Source organism: Chelonia mydas, chromosome 3 (genome assembly GCF_015237465.2).
Source record: "Chelonia mydas isolate rCheMyd1 chromosome 3, rCheMyd1.pri.v2, whole genome shotgun sequence".
NCBI classification, from domain to species: Eukaryota; Metazoa; Chordata; order Testudines; family Cheloniidae; genus Chelonia; species Chelonia mydas.
In genome coordinates this window covers 203167722-203184066 of record NC_057851.1, presented here as the reverse complement: position 1 = coordinate 203184066, position 16345 = coordinate 203167722, and the positions used below count along the sequence as shown (strand labels likewise).

General features: G+C 53.3%; 1 protein-coding gene across 1 annotated transcript in view; it reads right to left on the bottom strand.

The window, feature by feature from the left end:
• Positions 1–16345, bottom strand: part of GALM (galactose mutarotase) — a 38531-nt gene that overhangs the window by 2653 nt on the left and 19533 nt on the right. Inside the window, exons 6-7 of the mRNA XM_037896385.2 lie at positions 1881–2022; positions 621–795 (exon numbers count right to left, since the gene is read on the bottom strand). Coding sequence (XP_037752313.1) covers positions 621–795; positions 1881–2022 — 317 coding nt within the window. The remainder of the gene's footprint in view (positions 1–620; positions 796–1880; positions 2023–16345) is intronic.

Sequence of the window (16345 nt, the reverse complement as noted above, 5' to 3'; positions counted from 1 at the left end):
GGCTGTAATACATTCCTGGAAACCTGAGTCCAAACTGAGATCCAGGAAGGGGAGGTTATTTGTGGTGCTCTTAGTGGCATTTTGTCACGACCCCGCAATCAATGCATGGCTTGAGATTCCTGCTCAGGTGAGGGCATGACCGGAAAAGCAGCTGTGAAAGATCCCAGGACACTCTTCATAAGAGTTGGGGGGGTTGACTGCAGTGGGTGTTTGCCTAACTACAGCCTCCAGAATTAAGGCCCAAGAGATGCAGTTTCTTAAAGGCTTGTCTACACACATGAGTTGTACTACCCTAATTCCACTGGTAAAGTGAAAGGGATGCACCATCCCCCCCAGGTACAGACACAGTTATATTGGTGTAAAGGTGCTTTATGCGGGTATCGCGAGTCCCGTACAGGCAGGGGACCAAGCCATACTGGTATAAGGCCCCTTTGTACTGGAGTTGCTGCACCTACATTAGGAGGCGCACACCCTAACCAACATGGATCTACTGGTACGAAGCTGTGTAGGCCCGACCTACGGAGCTGCTGTGTCTCCATGAGCATGTGTGTAACTGCCATTAGCTGAGAGGAGCCCTTCCCCGCAGCGCTGGTACGGATTTCCAGGACAGCAATAGTTACCTTATTAACCGCATCTGGCCAGTTCTGTGTTTCAAGGCAGAAGGCTGAATGCTTGGGATACACAGAGCCCCCTTTGCCCTCCAGCGAGCCGTCCAGGAAATTTCCAGTGTAGAACTGGATCCCAGGCTGAGTGGTATAAACTTCCATCGTCCTGCCACTAGGAGGATGGTGTGCTCTGTACAAAGAGAACAGGAGGACTTGTGGCACCTTAGAGACGAACCAGTTTATTTGAGCAGAAGCTTTCGTGAGCTACAGCTCACTGCATCGGACGCATGCAGTGGAAAATACAGTGGGGAGATTTATATACACAGAGAACATGAAACAATGGGTGTTACCATACACACTGTAACAAGAGTGATCACTTAAGGTGAGCTATTACCAGCAGGAGAGTGGGGGGGGGGGGGGTGACCAGAGGCAGTTTTGTACCCAGGGAGCAAGGACAGAAAGCAAGAGGGGGAAGGAACGGACGCTGGAGAGCAAGGAAAGAGGAGAGGCTGAGAAGAACTGACCAGCACTTCAGGACACAGTGCACAGGACACAGCCCTCTTGGTCCCAGCTTCCCCACAGGAACAGTGACATTAACGAGAAGCCTGCTAGAGGAACCAGAAGATCAGCCTGCAGCTCATGCAGTTTCGGAGGGCACTCGGCCTCCCTGGCAATTAGTGCAGTCTGAATGCCCAGGCAACGAGAAGGCCAAGAAGACAAAGTGGTGGGCAGGGCGTGGAGCACCACTGACAGGAGGCTGATGGCAGTGGATGGCCTATGGGACAGGAGTGGAGAGGATGGGAGCAGCAAGGCAGGGTGTGGGGGAGGGAAAGGGCCCTGCAATGCATAGACCGGGGAGGCGTAAGCCAGACAGAGTGAGGGGCAGGGAGCCAGGAAAAACAGGAGCCAGCAGGGCAAGGAGAGGGGAGACGGATGGTCCAGTGGTCAGGGTGCCGGCCCAGTGCTCAGGAGAGAGGTTTAATTCCCTGCCCAAGGCTCCCACTGTGACCTTAACAACTCAATCTCTCTGTGCCTCATTTCCCCACCTGCAGCATGGGGACGGCAGCCCGGCCCTGCCTCACGGGCCTCTTGTGAGGGGGAATACATTAAAGACTGTGAGGCTCAAATACCCTGGTAATGGGTGGCCTGTAGACTGAAGGGACAGAAAATTGGGACCTTCCTTCGGAGTCCCCAGTCGATGCCCTCTGTGTTTCAAGCACAACTGGTACAAACCAGAAAGACCTGAAGCCAGGGAACCACCACGGCTTTACACACCTTGCACAGTAGCGTCGAGCCTCCGACCGTTCCAAACAGAAGTTATGGTCAAAGCCAGGGAGCTGAAACTTCTGCATGTGTCTTCCAAGCTCTACCGGCTTCCTCAGATCAAAAGCGGTGTCCTGCACCGCAGCCACCTCTCCTGGGGGGGAAATAGCACAGAGAGGCTCTCTGTGAGCACACAGCCTGTTTTGGCAGCTCACAGAGAGGCTCCAGGAACCATAAAGAGAAGGACACTGCCGCTCTGAAATACTGAAGGATGTCAGTGATAACCCTGCGGTAGAAATCACAGAAATGTAGGACTAGATGGGACCTCAACAGGTCATCTAGTCCAGTCCCCTGCACTGAGGCAGGACTAGGTATTAGAGACCATCCCTGACAGGTGTTTATCTAACCTGCTCTTAAAAATCTCCAATGACGGAGATTCTACAACCTCCCTAGGCAATTTGTTCCAGCGCTCAACCACCCTGACAGTTAGGAAGTTTTTCCTAATGTCCAACCTAAACCGCTCTTGCTGCAATTCAAGCCCATTGCTTCTTGTCCTGTCCTCAGAGGTTAAGGAAAACAATGTTTCTCCCTCCTCCTTGTAACAACCTTTTATGTACTTGAAAACTGTTACGCCCCATATTGTATTACCAACCCAGCAAAGCAATTAAGCACATTCATATCTTTAAGCACAAAAGTGGTCCCAGGAACGTAAAGTCAAGCATGTGCTCGAGTGTTTTATTATTATTATTAACATTGCCGCAGTACGTAGGAGCCCCATCGTGGCCCAGGCCCCCCTGCACCAGGCGCTGTGCAAACACGGAACAAAATGACAGTTCCTGTCCCAAAGAGCTGATGTTCTAAGTAGTGAATCTGCTGCATAAGGGCCTTACCATCTGGGTGTTTTTAGAACTCCTTATACAACTTTTTAAAGTAAGCATTTCATGCGTCAGAAGAGTGGATAGCCTGAGAGATGGAAGCCCTTTGTTGAGCTACAGAAAGAGGCACCGTGTACGGACTTCCCCCCAGGACACAGTCAATACGGCTCAACCTGGCGCTGAAGGGACCACTTGTAGGGATGACAGACTAGTCTCCCATTGACTCCTTGGTGCTTTTAGTAGCAACGCCAACAAGGTCCCTGTGAAGGAGGGGTCTGTGCTGCCCACAGTGAACTGGACCGAGCTCACAGGCTCATTTCATGCAGACTAGCAAACGGGCGTCAGAATGGCACAATCTGATGAGCAGGGGGTTGGACTAGATGACCTCCTGAGGTCCCTTCCAACCCTGATATTCTAGGATTCTGTGATCAGCCCCTAATGCATTAATACAGTCAGTGCTTCACATCCTGCTGTACGCAACAGCACCCAGCTATGGAGAACAGTCGGCCGAACGTACAAGGCTTTACACTTAGCACAACTGCACCTCCCGGCATTCTCTGCACGTCTTTGAACACCTCATCCGATCACGTCCAAACCTGCAGGGGATGTCCTAGGCATCACTAGGCAGAACCCTACTGATCTGGGGGGAACTGGAAAATGAGAAGGGGGAAGGAGACACCCAGGGAGCCCTTGCCACTGATTAGCAAAGCCATAGCATTAAGCACTCTGCAGTTGTCTAGAGCCCTAAGAGCTGGCTGGTGGCCCTGCCAACACAACCATAATACCAATGCAGCGCTGCCCCTCAACCCAGTGGAGCTGGCATGTTGACACCCCGAGTCACTGACCTCCCAGACAGGCTGAAGACAAGTAATAACGGTGAGGGGAATGAGGGTGTGCACACAGCTCCTGTCCTGGGGGAGGGAAGAACGGGGAGCACACCGAACCCCTGGCAAGGTGGCTGGGAGGCTCTAGTATGTGGGAAGGAGAAAATAAATGGGGGCACACAGAGCTGCAGGGAACCCCTGAAACAGAGGCACTTGGTGGGTGGCCCACAGGGAGCTTGCGGGGGGAATGGAGGGCTGCACCGAGCTCAGCCTACCGAAGCCATGGAATGTGCGACCCTCTAGTTACGAGGCCTAATTCACAGGCGTCATTCCCACTCACTGATGTTTGCCTGAGTAAGAACCTCAGGATTTGGGCCAGGTCAGACCCACTCCAGTGTGATCTGCAAAGTGACAAAGCTTGTGAGTGCAGGGGCTCTGTTCAGGAAACACCAGCAGTGCAGAGCCGGAGCGGGAGGGGGAAGCAGCATCCCGCTTGGCATTGCTGTATTGTGACATCACACAATGAACAGGCACTGTCCCCTCCACACCCATACCCGTCTGCTTGAGACACCATTAATCTGGTGACAGGGTTCAGCTGAGCAGCAGATTCAGGCATCACCAGCTCTTTCAAAATGCACCCTTAACCACGGCTCTGCGGGGGCACTGCTGGCTGAGGGGAGCCGGCTCATGCCGCTGAGCTATGGCCATCTCAGACATGCAGGGCAGGGAGAAGCATGCCCTGCTTTTAAGCTTTATAGTAAGAAATGGGGCAGGTGAGGAACCAGAGCCAGCTGCAAGGAAGGCAAAAGATAGCTTAGCTTGCAACGCACTGTGTATGCAAATGCGAGAGGGCTGCTACAAACGCACGGGACAAGGCACAGTCTGAACGCTGTGCTCAGTGTTACTGCGTGGTGGGTCACTTCAGCAGCCTCTCAGAATCTAAAAAGTGGGAGAGAGACAGAGAGGAGAGAAAAATGGAAGAGACAAAGAGACTTAGTAAAAGAAGCAGCAATTAAGGCCGTGTCCACGCTACAGAGCCCATGGCAGTAGAGTGACGCCGGCAGAGCCACGAGTACAGACAGCTCCGCTGACAAGAGTTTTTCTGATGGCAGAGGAACACCACCCTCCTGACCGACGTTACCAGATGGCTTCCGGCTGCCCGGGTGTCAGCATAGCTGCCTCTCTCCTGCGCGTTTTGCCAACCCAGCTCCGTAGCTAGGAGGTGAGGAATCTTTCACACTTCTAACCAGCCTAGCTGTGCCCCTGTACATTCTGGCCTAAGGAGCCGTGTGCATGGCTGAGGCAGGAGGTGTGTACCTACAGCTCGGCAGGGGAGATCAATGGGCTGTTCTCTCGGGTATCTTGTAGAAACTCCCAGCAAGAAAAGAACTGATCCAGGTTTATTCTTGAGAGGGAAATCTCCTGTGGGCGCACTGACTTCACCCATTTTCATTCACTTGGGCTTTTTACATACACGCTCTCAAACCCTGGGATGAACACACCGACCCTTCCCCATCACCCTTCTGGATGGAGACCCATACTTACACCCATTCCACACCCCTGGATAAATGGAGGCACACTCACCCACCCTCACACCCCCATGCTCTAGGCAGACATACACAATGCAACCCCTTGGCCAGAGAGATGCTCACAACCCCTGATCAATACAACACTGGTTACACTCAGTTCAGATTTATCAAGTTTCCCTCACCACCATAAAGGCTAGAAACCTACTCTTCTTTTTATGTGAAAGCAGAGATTCTGCAGAAGCTCAGAACAACCAGGATAACTCCCTACTCCCCTGGGGCTAGGGTACTGAAAATTATACCTATTGAAATTACAAGCGATTACTTTAAGTTCCAAGAGGCTTCCCGGTCTTGCTGGCAGGTTAGGGGGCTCTGAGGGAAGTGTGCCAGCAGTCAGTCTGCAGTGACCCAGCCTAAAGGAGGATGAATTGTGCTTCTCTGCCTTAGGGAGCAGCCTGCTTTGTCTCTCGCTCCATTTGGTTTGTGTGTGTTAGATTTCTGGATTCTAAGAAATAAAGTCATGTTATGTTGCAGCCTTTCAGACAGTGTGAGAATTGTTTCCCCCCAACTCTCTGTGTATATTCCCTGATCATAACGGACGGGGTTTAAAATGTAAGACATGAGGCAGGAAGTCAGCATGAAGTGCACACAACATTCCCCAGCTCCCCACACTTCCAGAGTAAACCCACCAAGGCACGGCCTCATGTTCTGCAATTCTCCTCGGTTATCGCAGAAGGCCCATAGAGCAACACCCTTGGAAGAAGTAGAAAGATGCTAACATGCAAGCACACCTGCTTCGACAAGACGACTGTTGTATGTGGTTTCTCTAGCTAGGGCTCTAAGAAACAACAATCTTAGAACTGATTACTGAAAACAGCAGGTGGCTCTCTCAACAAGCAAAGTGCGGCTCACGCTAAGGAAGAGCACATGGGGATTTTTCTAAACTCAGTCAACAGTAAAATAATTAAGCAGATGGAACATCTACTTCCTCCCTCCTCCCCCAGTACTGCAAACAAACATTGACACTCAGAATCAAGTCAGTTTGCTTCAAAGCAAGGGGAATTTGATATCAAAACTTCCAAGGCTGACTCAGAGACATGACTTTTTGGAGCAAGCCACGTTCAATCGCAAAGCTGTTCTCGTGGCCCTGTTGCACTGGTCTCACATGGGGCAGGTTCCGTGCGCACGCGCCGGTACCTGACTGACGGGATGATCCAGTGCTCAGTGACGCATCTCCGTTGCCATCGGATGGGTCCTACATTTTTATCAATAGCACCTCTAAGAGTAAACTGGGCCCCAAGCCTGCTACAACGGATCTGAACAGCAAAGCCAACGAGGGCTACTGGTAACTGTTTGTGTCCAACATTTCCAAATGAGTACACTAACTTCAGGATGCCTCAAACGCTGGGAACCCAGCTTGTGATACCTAAGGCTGGTTTTTCTGAAGTGCCAAGTACCCACAGGTTTCCATTCACTTTGGCTGGAGTTGTGGGGGGGACAGCCCCTCTGAAAGTTTGGCCCCAAGGATCTCAGATTGGGTACCCAAAAACCGAGACAGGCAAACTCAGTAGCCACTTTTCTAATGCTCTAGCCTTAGGGAGCTAAACTTCTGAAACCGAGGGCCTGATTCTCCACCCACTCCCACGGGTGTAATGTCATTGACCTCACTGGGGTTATTTCACATTCGGAGCACTGCGAGTCCGGTCTGTCTTTCCTCCAGTGTTGTTTTAGGCTCTGCACTGCAATGGGAAATTCTGCTTTGGTGGGGATCCCAGCAGAAAATGCTGCACCCCCTCCAGGCCCAGAGCTGCTTCCATGTCACAGCTCTACAAGAACCATCGAAAAGCCCTATGCTGAAACTTGCATTTTGTCCCTTTGCTCAGACTGCTTCTCTCTAAGACAGAGGTGGGCAAACTACGGCCTGCGGGCCACAGCCGGTCCACAGGACCGTCCTACCCGGCCCCTGAGCTCCCGGCTGGGGAGGCCAGCCCCTGACTTCTCCCCTGCTGTCCCACCTCCCCCGCAGCCTCAGCGTGCCACGCTGCCAGGGCTCTGGCCCACCGCTCCTGCCAGGCAGTGCGGCAACGTGGCCGGCTCTGTCCAGGCAGCGGGGCTGCGAGCTCCTGCTGCTCTGAGCAGCATGGTAAGGGGGCGGGGAGCAGGGGGGGTTGGATAAGGGGCAGAGGGTCCCAGGGGACGGTTAGGGGCGGGGGTGTGGATAGGGGTCGGGGCAGTCAGGGGACAGGGAACAGGGGGAGGTTGGATGGGGCAGAAGTTCTTGGGGGGCGAATTGTCAGGGGACAGGGGGATTTGGATAGGCATGGGAGTCCTGTGGGGGCCTGTCTGGGGGTGGGGGTGTGGATAAGGGTCGGGGCACTCAGGGAACAGGGAGGGTTGGATACGGGGTGGGGGCCAGGGGGCGGTTAGGGGACAAGGAGCAAGGGGGGTCAGATGGGTCGGGGGTTCTGAGGGGGTTGGGAAGTGGGAGGGGGCGGATAGGGGGTGGGGGCCAGGGGGCGGTTAGGGGACAAGGAGCAGGGGGGGTCGGATGGGTCGGGGGTTCTGAGGGGGTTGGGAAGTGGGAGGGGGCGGATAGGGGGTGGGGGCCAGGGTCCGGTTAGGGGACAAGGAGCAAGGGGGGTCGGATGGGTCGGGGGTTCTGAGGGGTTGGGAAGTGGGAGGGGGCAGATAGGGGGTGGGGGCCAGGGGGCAGTTAGGGGACAAAGAGCAGGGGGGGTCGGATGGGTTGGGGGTTCTGAGGGGGTTGGGAAGTGGGAGGGGGCAGATAGGGGGTGGGGGCCAGGGGGCGGTTAGGGGACAAGGAGCAGGGGGGGTCGGATGGGTCGGGGGTTCTGAGGGGGTTGGGAAGTGGGAGGGGGCGGATAGGGGGTGGGGGCCAGGGGGCGGTTAGGGGACAAGGAGCAGGGGGGGTCGGATGGGTCGGGGGTTCTGAGGGGGTTGGGAAGTGGGAGGGGGCGGATGGGGGTGGGGGCCAGAGGACAAGGAGCAGGGGGGGTCGGATGGGTTGGGGGTTCTGAGGGGGTTGGGAAGTGGGAGGGGGCAGATAGGGGGTGGGGGCCAGGGGGCGGTTAGGGGATAAGGAGCAGGGGGGGTCGGATGGGTCGGGGGTTCTGAGGGGGTTGGGAAGTGGGAGGGGGCGGATAGGGGGTGGGGGCCAGGGGGCGGTTAGGGGACAAGGAGCAGGGGGGGTCGGATGGGTCGGGGGTTCTGAGGGGGTTGGGAAGTGGGAGGGGGCGGATAGGGGGTGGGGGCCAGGGGGCGGTTAGGGGACAAGGAGCAGGGGGGGTCGGATGGGTCGGGGGTTCTGAGGGGGTTGGGAAGTGGGAGGGGGCGGATGGGGGTGGGGGCCAGAGGACAAGGAGCAGGGGGGGTCGGATGGGTTGGGGGTTCTGAGGGGGTTGGGAAGTGGGAGGGGGCAGATAGGGGGTGGGGGCCAGGGGGCGGTTAGGGGATAAGGAGCAGGGGGGGTCGGATGGGTCGGGGGTTCTGAGGGGGTTGGGAAGTGGGAGGGGGCGGATAGGGGGTGGGGGCCAGGGGGCGGTTAGGGGACAAGGAGCAGGGGGGGTCGGATGGGTCGGGGGTTCTGAGGGGGTTGGGAAGTGGGAGGGGGCGGATAGGGGGCAGGGGCCAGGCTGTTTGGGGAGGCACAGCCTTCCCTACCCAGCCCTCCGTACAGGTTTGCAACGCGGATGTGGCCCTCGGGCCAAAAAGTTTGCCCACCCCTGTGCTCTAAAGTGTCCGTGATCCCAGTAACCGCAGCGCGCTCTCTCTTCTCAGATGAGCAACTCGTGACAGCTTTGCAACACAAGAACTTCCTCACAGCGCTCGAAGGTGACAAACTGCTCCCTTCCTCGGGGCCTTTCTACTTCACATCACGCTGCTCAGTGTCAGGGCCCCATCCAAAGCCTGCTGAATTCAGTGGGAGTCTTCCCACACACTTCAGTGGGGTCTGGCTCAGGCCCTCAGTCAGGGGAGAGAAGGCCTAGGCACTAAGTGAGCAGACCCCTCCTTCCACGTCTCTGGAGGCCAAGCCTGCCATGCCATGGGGTCTGGGATCTCCAGTGATTCGGTGACTGATACATTGTGAGTCTGCATGTTTTCCCACAAAGTGCAAACGTACATTTAGTCTGGGCCCCTTAGCTCAGATTAAAAGGATAACAGAACAAGGAGAGGTGTGAGGTGCACAGCCTTAACAGCTTGCCAGACCTAGGTGACAGCCAGTTCCCAACACAGAGGGCTGTTGGTGTTATCTGTGGTGTCTCTTTCCCTTCTCCCACAGGCACAAGAGGCAGGGTGACCTGGGGCAAGCCACTTCCCCTCTGTGTCTCCCCAGCTGTAAATCAGGGATAATCTCCAGGCCAGCCCTCAAAAGCTTCAAGTGCCACATCCTCCAATCACCCCCTGCTCAATTCCACCACGGTCAGCTGCTGCCTCTTTCCAGCAGGAGCGGCTGCTGCAAGCCGCCCGAGACCTGCACCTCCTGGCTTGTGCCTGTGTGAACCACGCTCAGTTCTCGTGCACCGAAGCCGATACAAGCCCACTCACTGCAAGTTTTCTTAGTCATATCCCACAACCACTTCCTCCACATCCCTTCTCTCCTCTGCTTCAGAGAGCTCCTCTAGCTGGATGTCCTGCATCATGGCAGCGTAACATGCCTCCACCACGCAGCAAGCCGGACGACCAATGGTTTGGAACAAGAGACAATGACCTAAAGGAGGCTGGAAAGGTAACTGAGACCAACCCATGATTTAACCTCCTACTGAAAGGAAAGAGAAGAGGAAGAACATTCAGATCAGAGCACCTCAGCTTTTTAGCATGGATACAGCAGATCTTCAGGCCCCCGTCCAACTGCTTGGTGCTTCTCAGACAGGACAATTAGCTCGCTTTATGGGTAGATTACCCTACTGTAGGAGAGTCCCTGTGTGGCATATAAAGTAGGTGTAGCCAGTTTTGACTACCTGTTCCAGCATCCTCTTAGGCACTGGGGTGGGCCAGAAGCATCTTGGAGACTGTTGGTAGAACAGTCCCTATGGGAACATTATTGCTGGCATAATTTAGAGCAGCCCTGAGGTTGCTGTAAACTCCACCAGAGACAAACTACTGCCTAGCCAGTCAGTCAGTCATGACTGGGGCTTGGGCAGTCATACCTAGTGGTCAGAGCAGTGGCAGTCAGAGACTAGGAACAGCTCTGAAAGTCAGTGCTGGAGTCAGGAGTCCCAGAGCAAGCCAAGAGACATGTCCACCCTTACAGCCAACAGGGGAGTCCATCTTGTTGTACAGACACTTCCTGGACTCCTCCTCCTGAGGCAGTACATCCTGTGGTATTTATTTCCACAGGGTCTATACGGTAATGCATGCAGCCCTACCATGGCTGCCGGCTGTGGGTCTGCCCTCTTGCAGACCCAGGTTCCTGTCCCGTCCCTGAAGCACCTCACAGCCCCAGGATTAGGGGAACAGAGATGTTGCCTAGAGCCACCTTTCCCCACTCCCTCTGTGTCCTGCACAGCTTAGCTGGCGCTCAGGATCTGGCCCATGGTTCCCGGAAAGTTGCTAGATATTTGTCACTCCACTGGTGAGCACAAACTGACCTTAGCTGCCATTGATTTCCTCCATCACCTTATTGCTACGCAGAACACACACAGTGATTAGCTAACTGGGGGAATGGATGAGGGCAAGGCTGGATGAGCGCCACCTCCAACTGCAGCTAGTTATTCTAGAAACATAAAATTAGCTAGGCTGACTCAGGATCCTACTTCATATTTCTCTGTGGTTGAGTTTCCCAGCACCCAGCGTTTTCATGCTGGTATTGTGCAATACTCTCAGGCACATCATCACCAGCATTTCCTCAGCTGCTGATGGCAGCTCATGGCTTACCCTCAAGCACCACCGGTGTACAAGTCACAAGCTGGCTATGAATAGCGCCGGGTCTGCGCACGTGGCTGTGTGGTGTCACCGATTGCTGCAGTGAGGTAATGTCTATTGCAGATCACTTGGCTTTGCTAAAAATCACTGTCAGCTGCTAGACTGGAGCCCTTTGTGATCACATAGTGAGTGTGTTCGAGTGCAGGGGCTGCTGAGAAGGGGCTCCCACCAGAGAGGCAGGGAGTGGGCAGAGACATGACTCCATCTCTAACTACCAATCAGCAGAGATGGCTAGCCATGTGAGGAGCGGTATATGCCCTCATTAAAGAGAGAGAGTGGTTTATGCACCCCGCACGCTGTGGACCATGGAACTCTGGGACACAAGACTGGGCCTTACAGGCATCATCAAACCCTCTGAAATTAACAAGAAACTTCTGAATGGTTTGTTCTGCACATCGAGTTATACCCATATGGCAACGAATACTGCCAAGGGTTATGTAACCAAGGAAAAGTGTAGGGAAAATAATGGACCAAACTCCACCAGGACTGTGGGTGGAATTAAACATGTCTCACATGCTGCATTCAGAGTACAGAGCAGGCTATCCATGGCAGATTGAACCAGGGGGCTCCAGTGTGCACTCCGTACCCCACCAGGCCTGCCATACTCTTACATTATTAGTATTTAAGTGCCATAACAAGTGACAATCGGTAAATAAAGTGTAGAAGAACATAGCCAAATAATCACTCTTTAGAAGCCCTAACACACACACTTCAGCACATGAATATGTAATAAGTAAATGCAAATGGAAGAAGTAGAGAGAAGCTAGAGAAGAATGTAATAGTGACCTGATATGCTAATAATAAAGCCCATAGAGAGAACAAGGTCACAGACTGTGATCTCTCCACTTCTAGTGGACCTTAAGAATTGTTTGAGCCCAAAGCATTCAAACCCATTAACAAAAAGTTGTAACTTGAGGGGAGATTTTCAGAGGCACAGATGGGAATTTGGTGCCTAGCTGCCCTTTGAAAATCATCCCCTTCTTCACAGTCACACAGGGCCGTCATTTCCCACTCCCTGCACAGACCTTTACAATAGGAAACAATACCACAGAGCAGGTGTCAAACGCTGCCAAAGATACTAGATGGATATTCTGTGCTTGGTGGGTGAGGTGGAGGTTGTGCATATTTTTAAGACCATTGTGTGTGACGCTGTGTTGTTGTTTTTTTAAGCACAAGTAGACACCTGAGCAAAACAGTTTCTCTCTTTAAAGTGACTCTTCCTCCATTCGGCACAGTCCTTGACAATAGGAAATTATGCCACACAGCAGGTGCCACATGCTGCCAGCCAGATTTGGAAGCACAGGTGTAAGTGACAGGCAGCGTGAGATCAGGGCCACGGATCACAGCCACCGGTTCTCTGGTGCAGTGCTGCCGTCTGTGACCAAGTTTTGTATGAACTATTTTCCTGGCCATTGCCAGGTTTTTATTTGCTCGGATTTATCGCCAATGCGGGTAACTTTGAATGGAATGACAAACTTCCCATCAAACCGTTCATCTTTTTGTTACTCTGAAGTCTCTGTTTGGGGACATTTCTCTTCTCACATCAGCAGTCACAGCCTCACCTCGCTGCCGACTGCCCTGGCTTTTCAGATCTACTCACTTTGAACTCATCAGTTGCTCTGCACCAGTTCTTCTTTGCAAATGCTCAGAATCACTCTTTACCTTACAAGTCATGCATTTTTGTGGCTTTCAGTCCAATCTAAATGTAGAATTCTACTGAATACATCAGAGTGGAGGAAGAATCACTTTAAAAAGAGAAACTGTTTTATTCAAGTGTCTGCTACTTGTGCTGAAAAAAAAAAGAGAGACAGCCCCGCACAAAATGGTTTTTAAAATATACACAATCTCCGCCTAACCCACTCAGCACAGACTATCCCTCTAGTTTTTTGCCTTAATGTATTCACTTATCCAAAATGTTAAAAGGCAAATAGATACAGAAAACAGGACTATCAAGCCAAGGCGCAATTAAAAACTTAAATAACCAGCCAGGTAATTGCTAACTTTCAAGAACAGATGTTACTTAAAATGCATGAGCATCCATTGAAACATTATACTAAGGTCCCAATTCAGCAAGGTAAGTAAGTGCCTTGTACTTAGCATGGGCTTAACTCTAAGCATGTCATCAGTCCTACTGAAGTCAATGCCATTTTGCATTCTGAAGCCCAGGGGAATACTGATGTGCCTACATTCAGTCTCTTGCTGAATTGGGTCCTGGATCCGGAGGAGATGCATGAGGCGTAATAATGAAGATTCACTTAGATCTGCTCACACCCCCTCCCCCAGGAGCAAATCAATGTGACTTGCCCACAGCGGAGCCGGAAGGCATATGGTAATACAGACTTGCAAAAACGTCAAGGAAATAAAACCTACCAGCTCCAGCAACATTTTGGTAGCCGAGGCTTATCAGAAACACCAACGCACACAGCACTCCCGCCCCACACACTCATACAGCCATAGACACACACTCCTGGACAGACACACAGACACACCCGTCAGACCCCCGGATGGACAGAGGGACAGACAGACAGACACACACACACACACACACGTCAGACCCCTGGATGGACAGAGGGGGACACACACACACACCCTTGTCAGATCTCTGTGTGGACAGAGGGACACACAAACATGCGCACACCTGTCAGACCCTGCCATTCCATCACTGCTTCACCCCTCCCCGCATGTCAGACACCCCAACTTTCCCTCATTCCTCCTCCATATGCCCATAACGCCATGCCCCCTCCATTTCCTCCCACCCGCAGCTCATTAGTTCTCTGGTCTCTTCCACCTCAGCTGCACAAATTAATCAGTTTTCTGCTTCCCCACACCCAAACCTGTTAGCTCTTCAGTGCGGGAGCAGCCATCTCTGCCCTAGCTGGGCAGGGGCCTCCCCTCTGCTCCTCAGAGCTCACAAACAGGGCCAGCTCCCCAGGGAGGCACTGGTGTTCTACTAGGACTGCTGGGATCTTTGGCTCCTGCCCATCCTAGCTCTTGGGAAGGGGCCTCGGCTGCTGGGTGGGTGGCGGGTATAAGGCCAGTTCTGGTACAGCAGGAGTGCTCTAGGTCTGGCCTCAGCTGGTGTCAAGTGGAGAGGACATAGGCACAGAGAACCCGTTCAATTTAACTCCTTCTCTCCCTCAGCCAAGAGGAGTAAGGAGCCTGGACAACTCAGTCAGGGTCTTTGCAACTCCTTCTCCCTTCTCCATGCTGCGGACCTTAGCCAGGGTGAGCGGCGCACCCGCGATGGGGGCGCCCTCCTGGTGAAACCTGCAGTATGGCTTACACTCGAGTCGGGTGTTTATGCTTGCAACGAAAACCTTAAGGCCTAGAAACATGGGGCCTGGCTCAACTCCGATTCACTTCAGCACAACTCCGTTGAAATCAACAGACTGACGGAGAAACCCTGGAACACGGAGACTTCCACACCGGGAAAGACCTCGCCAAAAACTTTAAAGGATTCGCCTTTCCTCTTGTACATAGTTACCCACACAGTGTGTGAACATCACCCACCAGTGCTCATTGTATTTAAGCGTCTCTGAGGTTAGACAGGGGAGGGCTCTGGTGGTTTCCACTGAGGTTTAGCTGCCAGTGCTTTGCTGGCAGCAGGCCCACCGACAGCAATTCCAGGCCCCAGGGCAGAATAGTCAATGGGCACGGCCAGGGCTTCCACATGCCAACCTGGCGGCCTTTGCCGGTACCACCCCGCGCATGCCTAGGAGCCCTGCGGCCCGCCCGGGTGATTTGAAAGAGCCTGGGGCTCCCAGCCGCCACGGCTCAGCACCAAGGCAGTCATTCATAGTACAAGCTGCCAGGCCGACTCCTCGGCTGGTGTCAGTCGGTGTCGCCCCAGGGAGACAGCAATCGAGTTATGCTGATTTATGGTAGTTGAAGATCTAACCCATCGCATGTGAAACAAAGCAATCAGACTATAACAGGAATTCCCATCATGTAATATGACCAGGCTTTGAGGGACAGATTATCCAGGCACAGCTTATGGGGATAGTAGGACCTCAAGATCCTGTGGAAAACTCTGCTAGACGAGCCTGAGTAAGCCAGGCATTGCAGGAGGATGGAAAGGGGAAAAGGAACCAGGTGCTCGCACTAGGAGCTGCTCAGCTCGCAACAGCACCAGCAGCCGGGCTGGAGGAAGGAGGTGGGATAAGACGGGGAGAAGGGCATGGAGGCAGCTGGGAGCAAGTCTCACAAGCCAGAGAGACAGACTTGCGCTGGTGTGGCTTGGGCTAGAGCGCTCAAAACAGCTGCGGGACTTCGGCCCTGCGGCTTAGGTGGAGACTTGGACTGGCCACCCGAACTCAAGCCTAGGGGGGCGGCGAGCCTAAGCCTCTGCCAGAGCTGCAACGCCCACACACCTGTTTTTAGCCTGCTAGTGCAAGTCTGTCTACCCAGGCTGGGGGCTCACTCCCAGCTGCAGCATAGACATACCTACAGGTACCCAGAGAGACCAAAAACCGCAGGCAGAAAGGGTTACACTGGCTTCCCCTCCCCACTCATTTACGCAATGGAAGTATGGAGACCCATGATGCCCCGAGATGATCTGATGAAGTTACTCATACCTATGTGTAGCAGAGCGAAGTCCCTCACCCTGGATTCCTCTCTGCAAACACTCCTCACACACTCCCATGGCAAGTTCAACGCCGCTTGCTTCATTCACAAGGTGCTATATGAGGGCTTGTTCCCCACAACATGAGGCTTTCCCCTTCTCCCCAGACACACGATGGGGGGAAGAGATCTCACCTCCTGGAGATCCTGGGCTTCTCTCGCCCTTCCTTCCAGCCTCCCCCTTCCTGTCTCTCCAGTGACTGTCCTCTGATGACAAGCTGAATCACCCACCTTGTTTACTGGTTAATTGCCTCATTTATTTGCCCCATGCGGGAACGCTCACCACATGCCGAGAGTGGTGAGTCAGCCTGTGGCTACTCACACTGTGCTTTATCCACGGAGGAACACTGCAGGCGCTGTCATTTGAATGTAAATGTAAATCACATTTGAACGTTAGAATGTAAATCGCGTTTCAAGGGTGCTAGATTTAAAAAAAAAAAAAAAAAAGTACAGAAATCCTGGAAGATCTGAATTGGGTTCCCAAAATAGCCAAACCTCTGAAAGGAGAGAAATTCACAGTTAAGGCAGCCAAATCCCCTTAACTCTGCCTCTGTGGTGAAAGCAACCTCTCAACTTTCTTCCTTGCATGTGGCATATGGGAAATGTTCATGTCAGAACACATGGCTGTGTAATTTGTTTCACACCCGTATCTCTGGAACAAAGCAGGATGATGTGTTACCTCACCAACT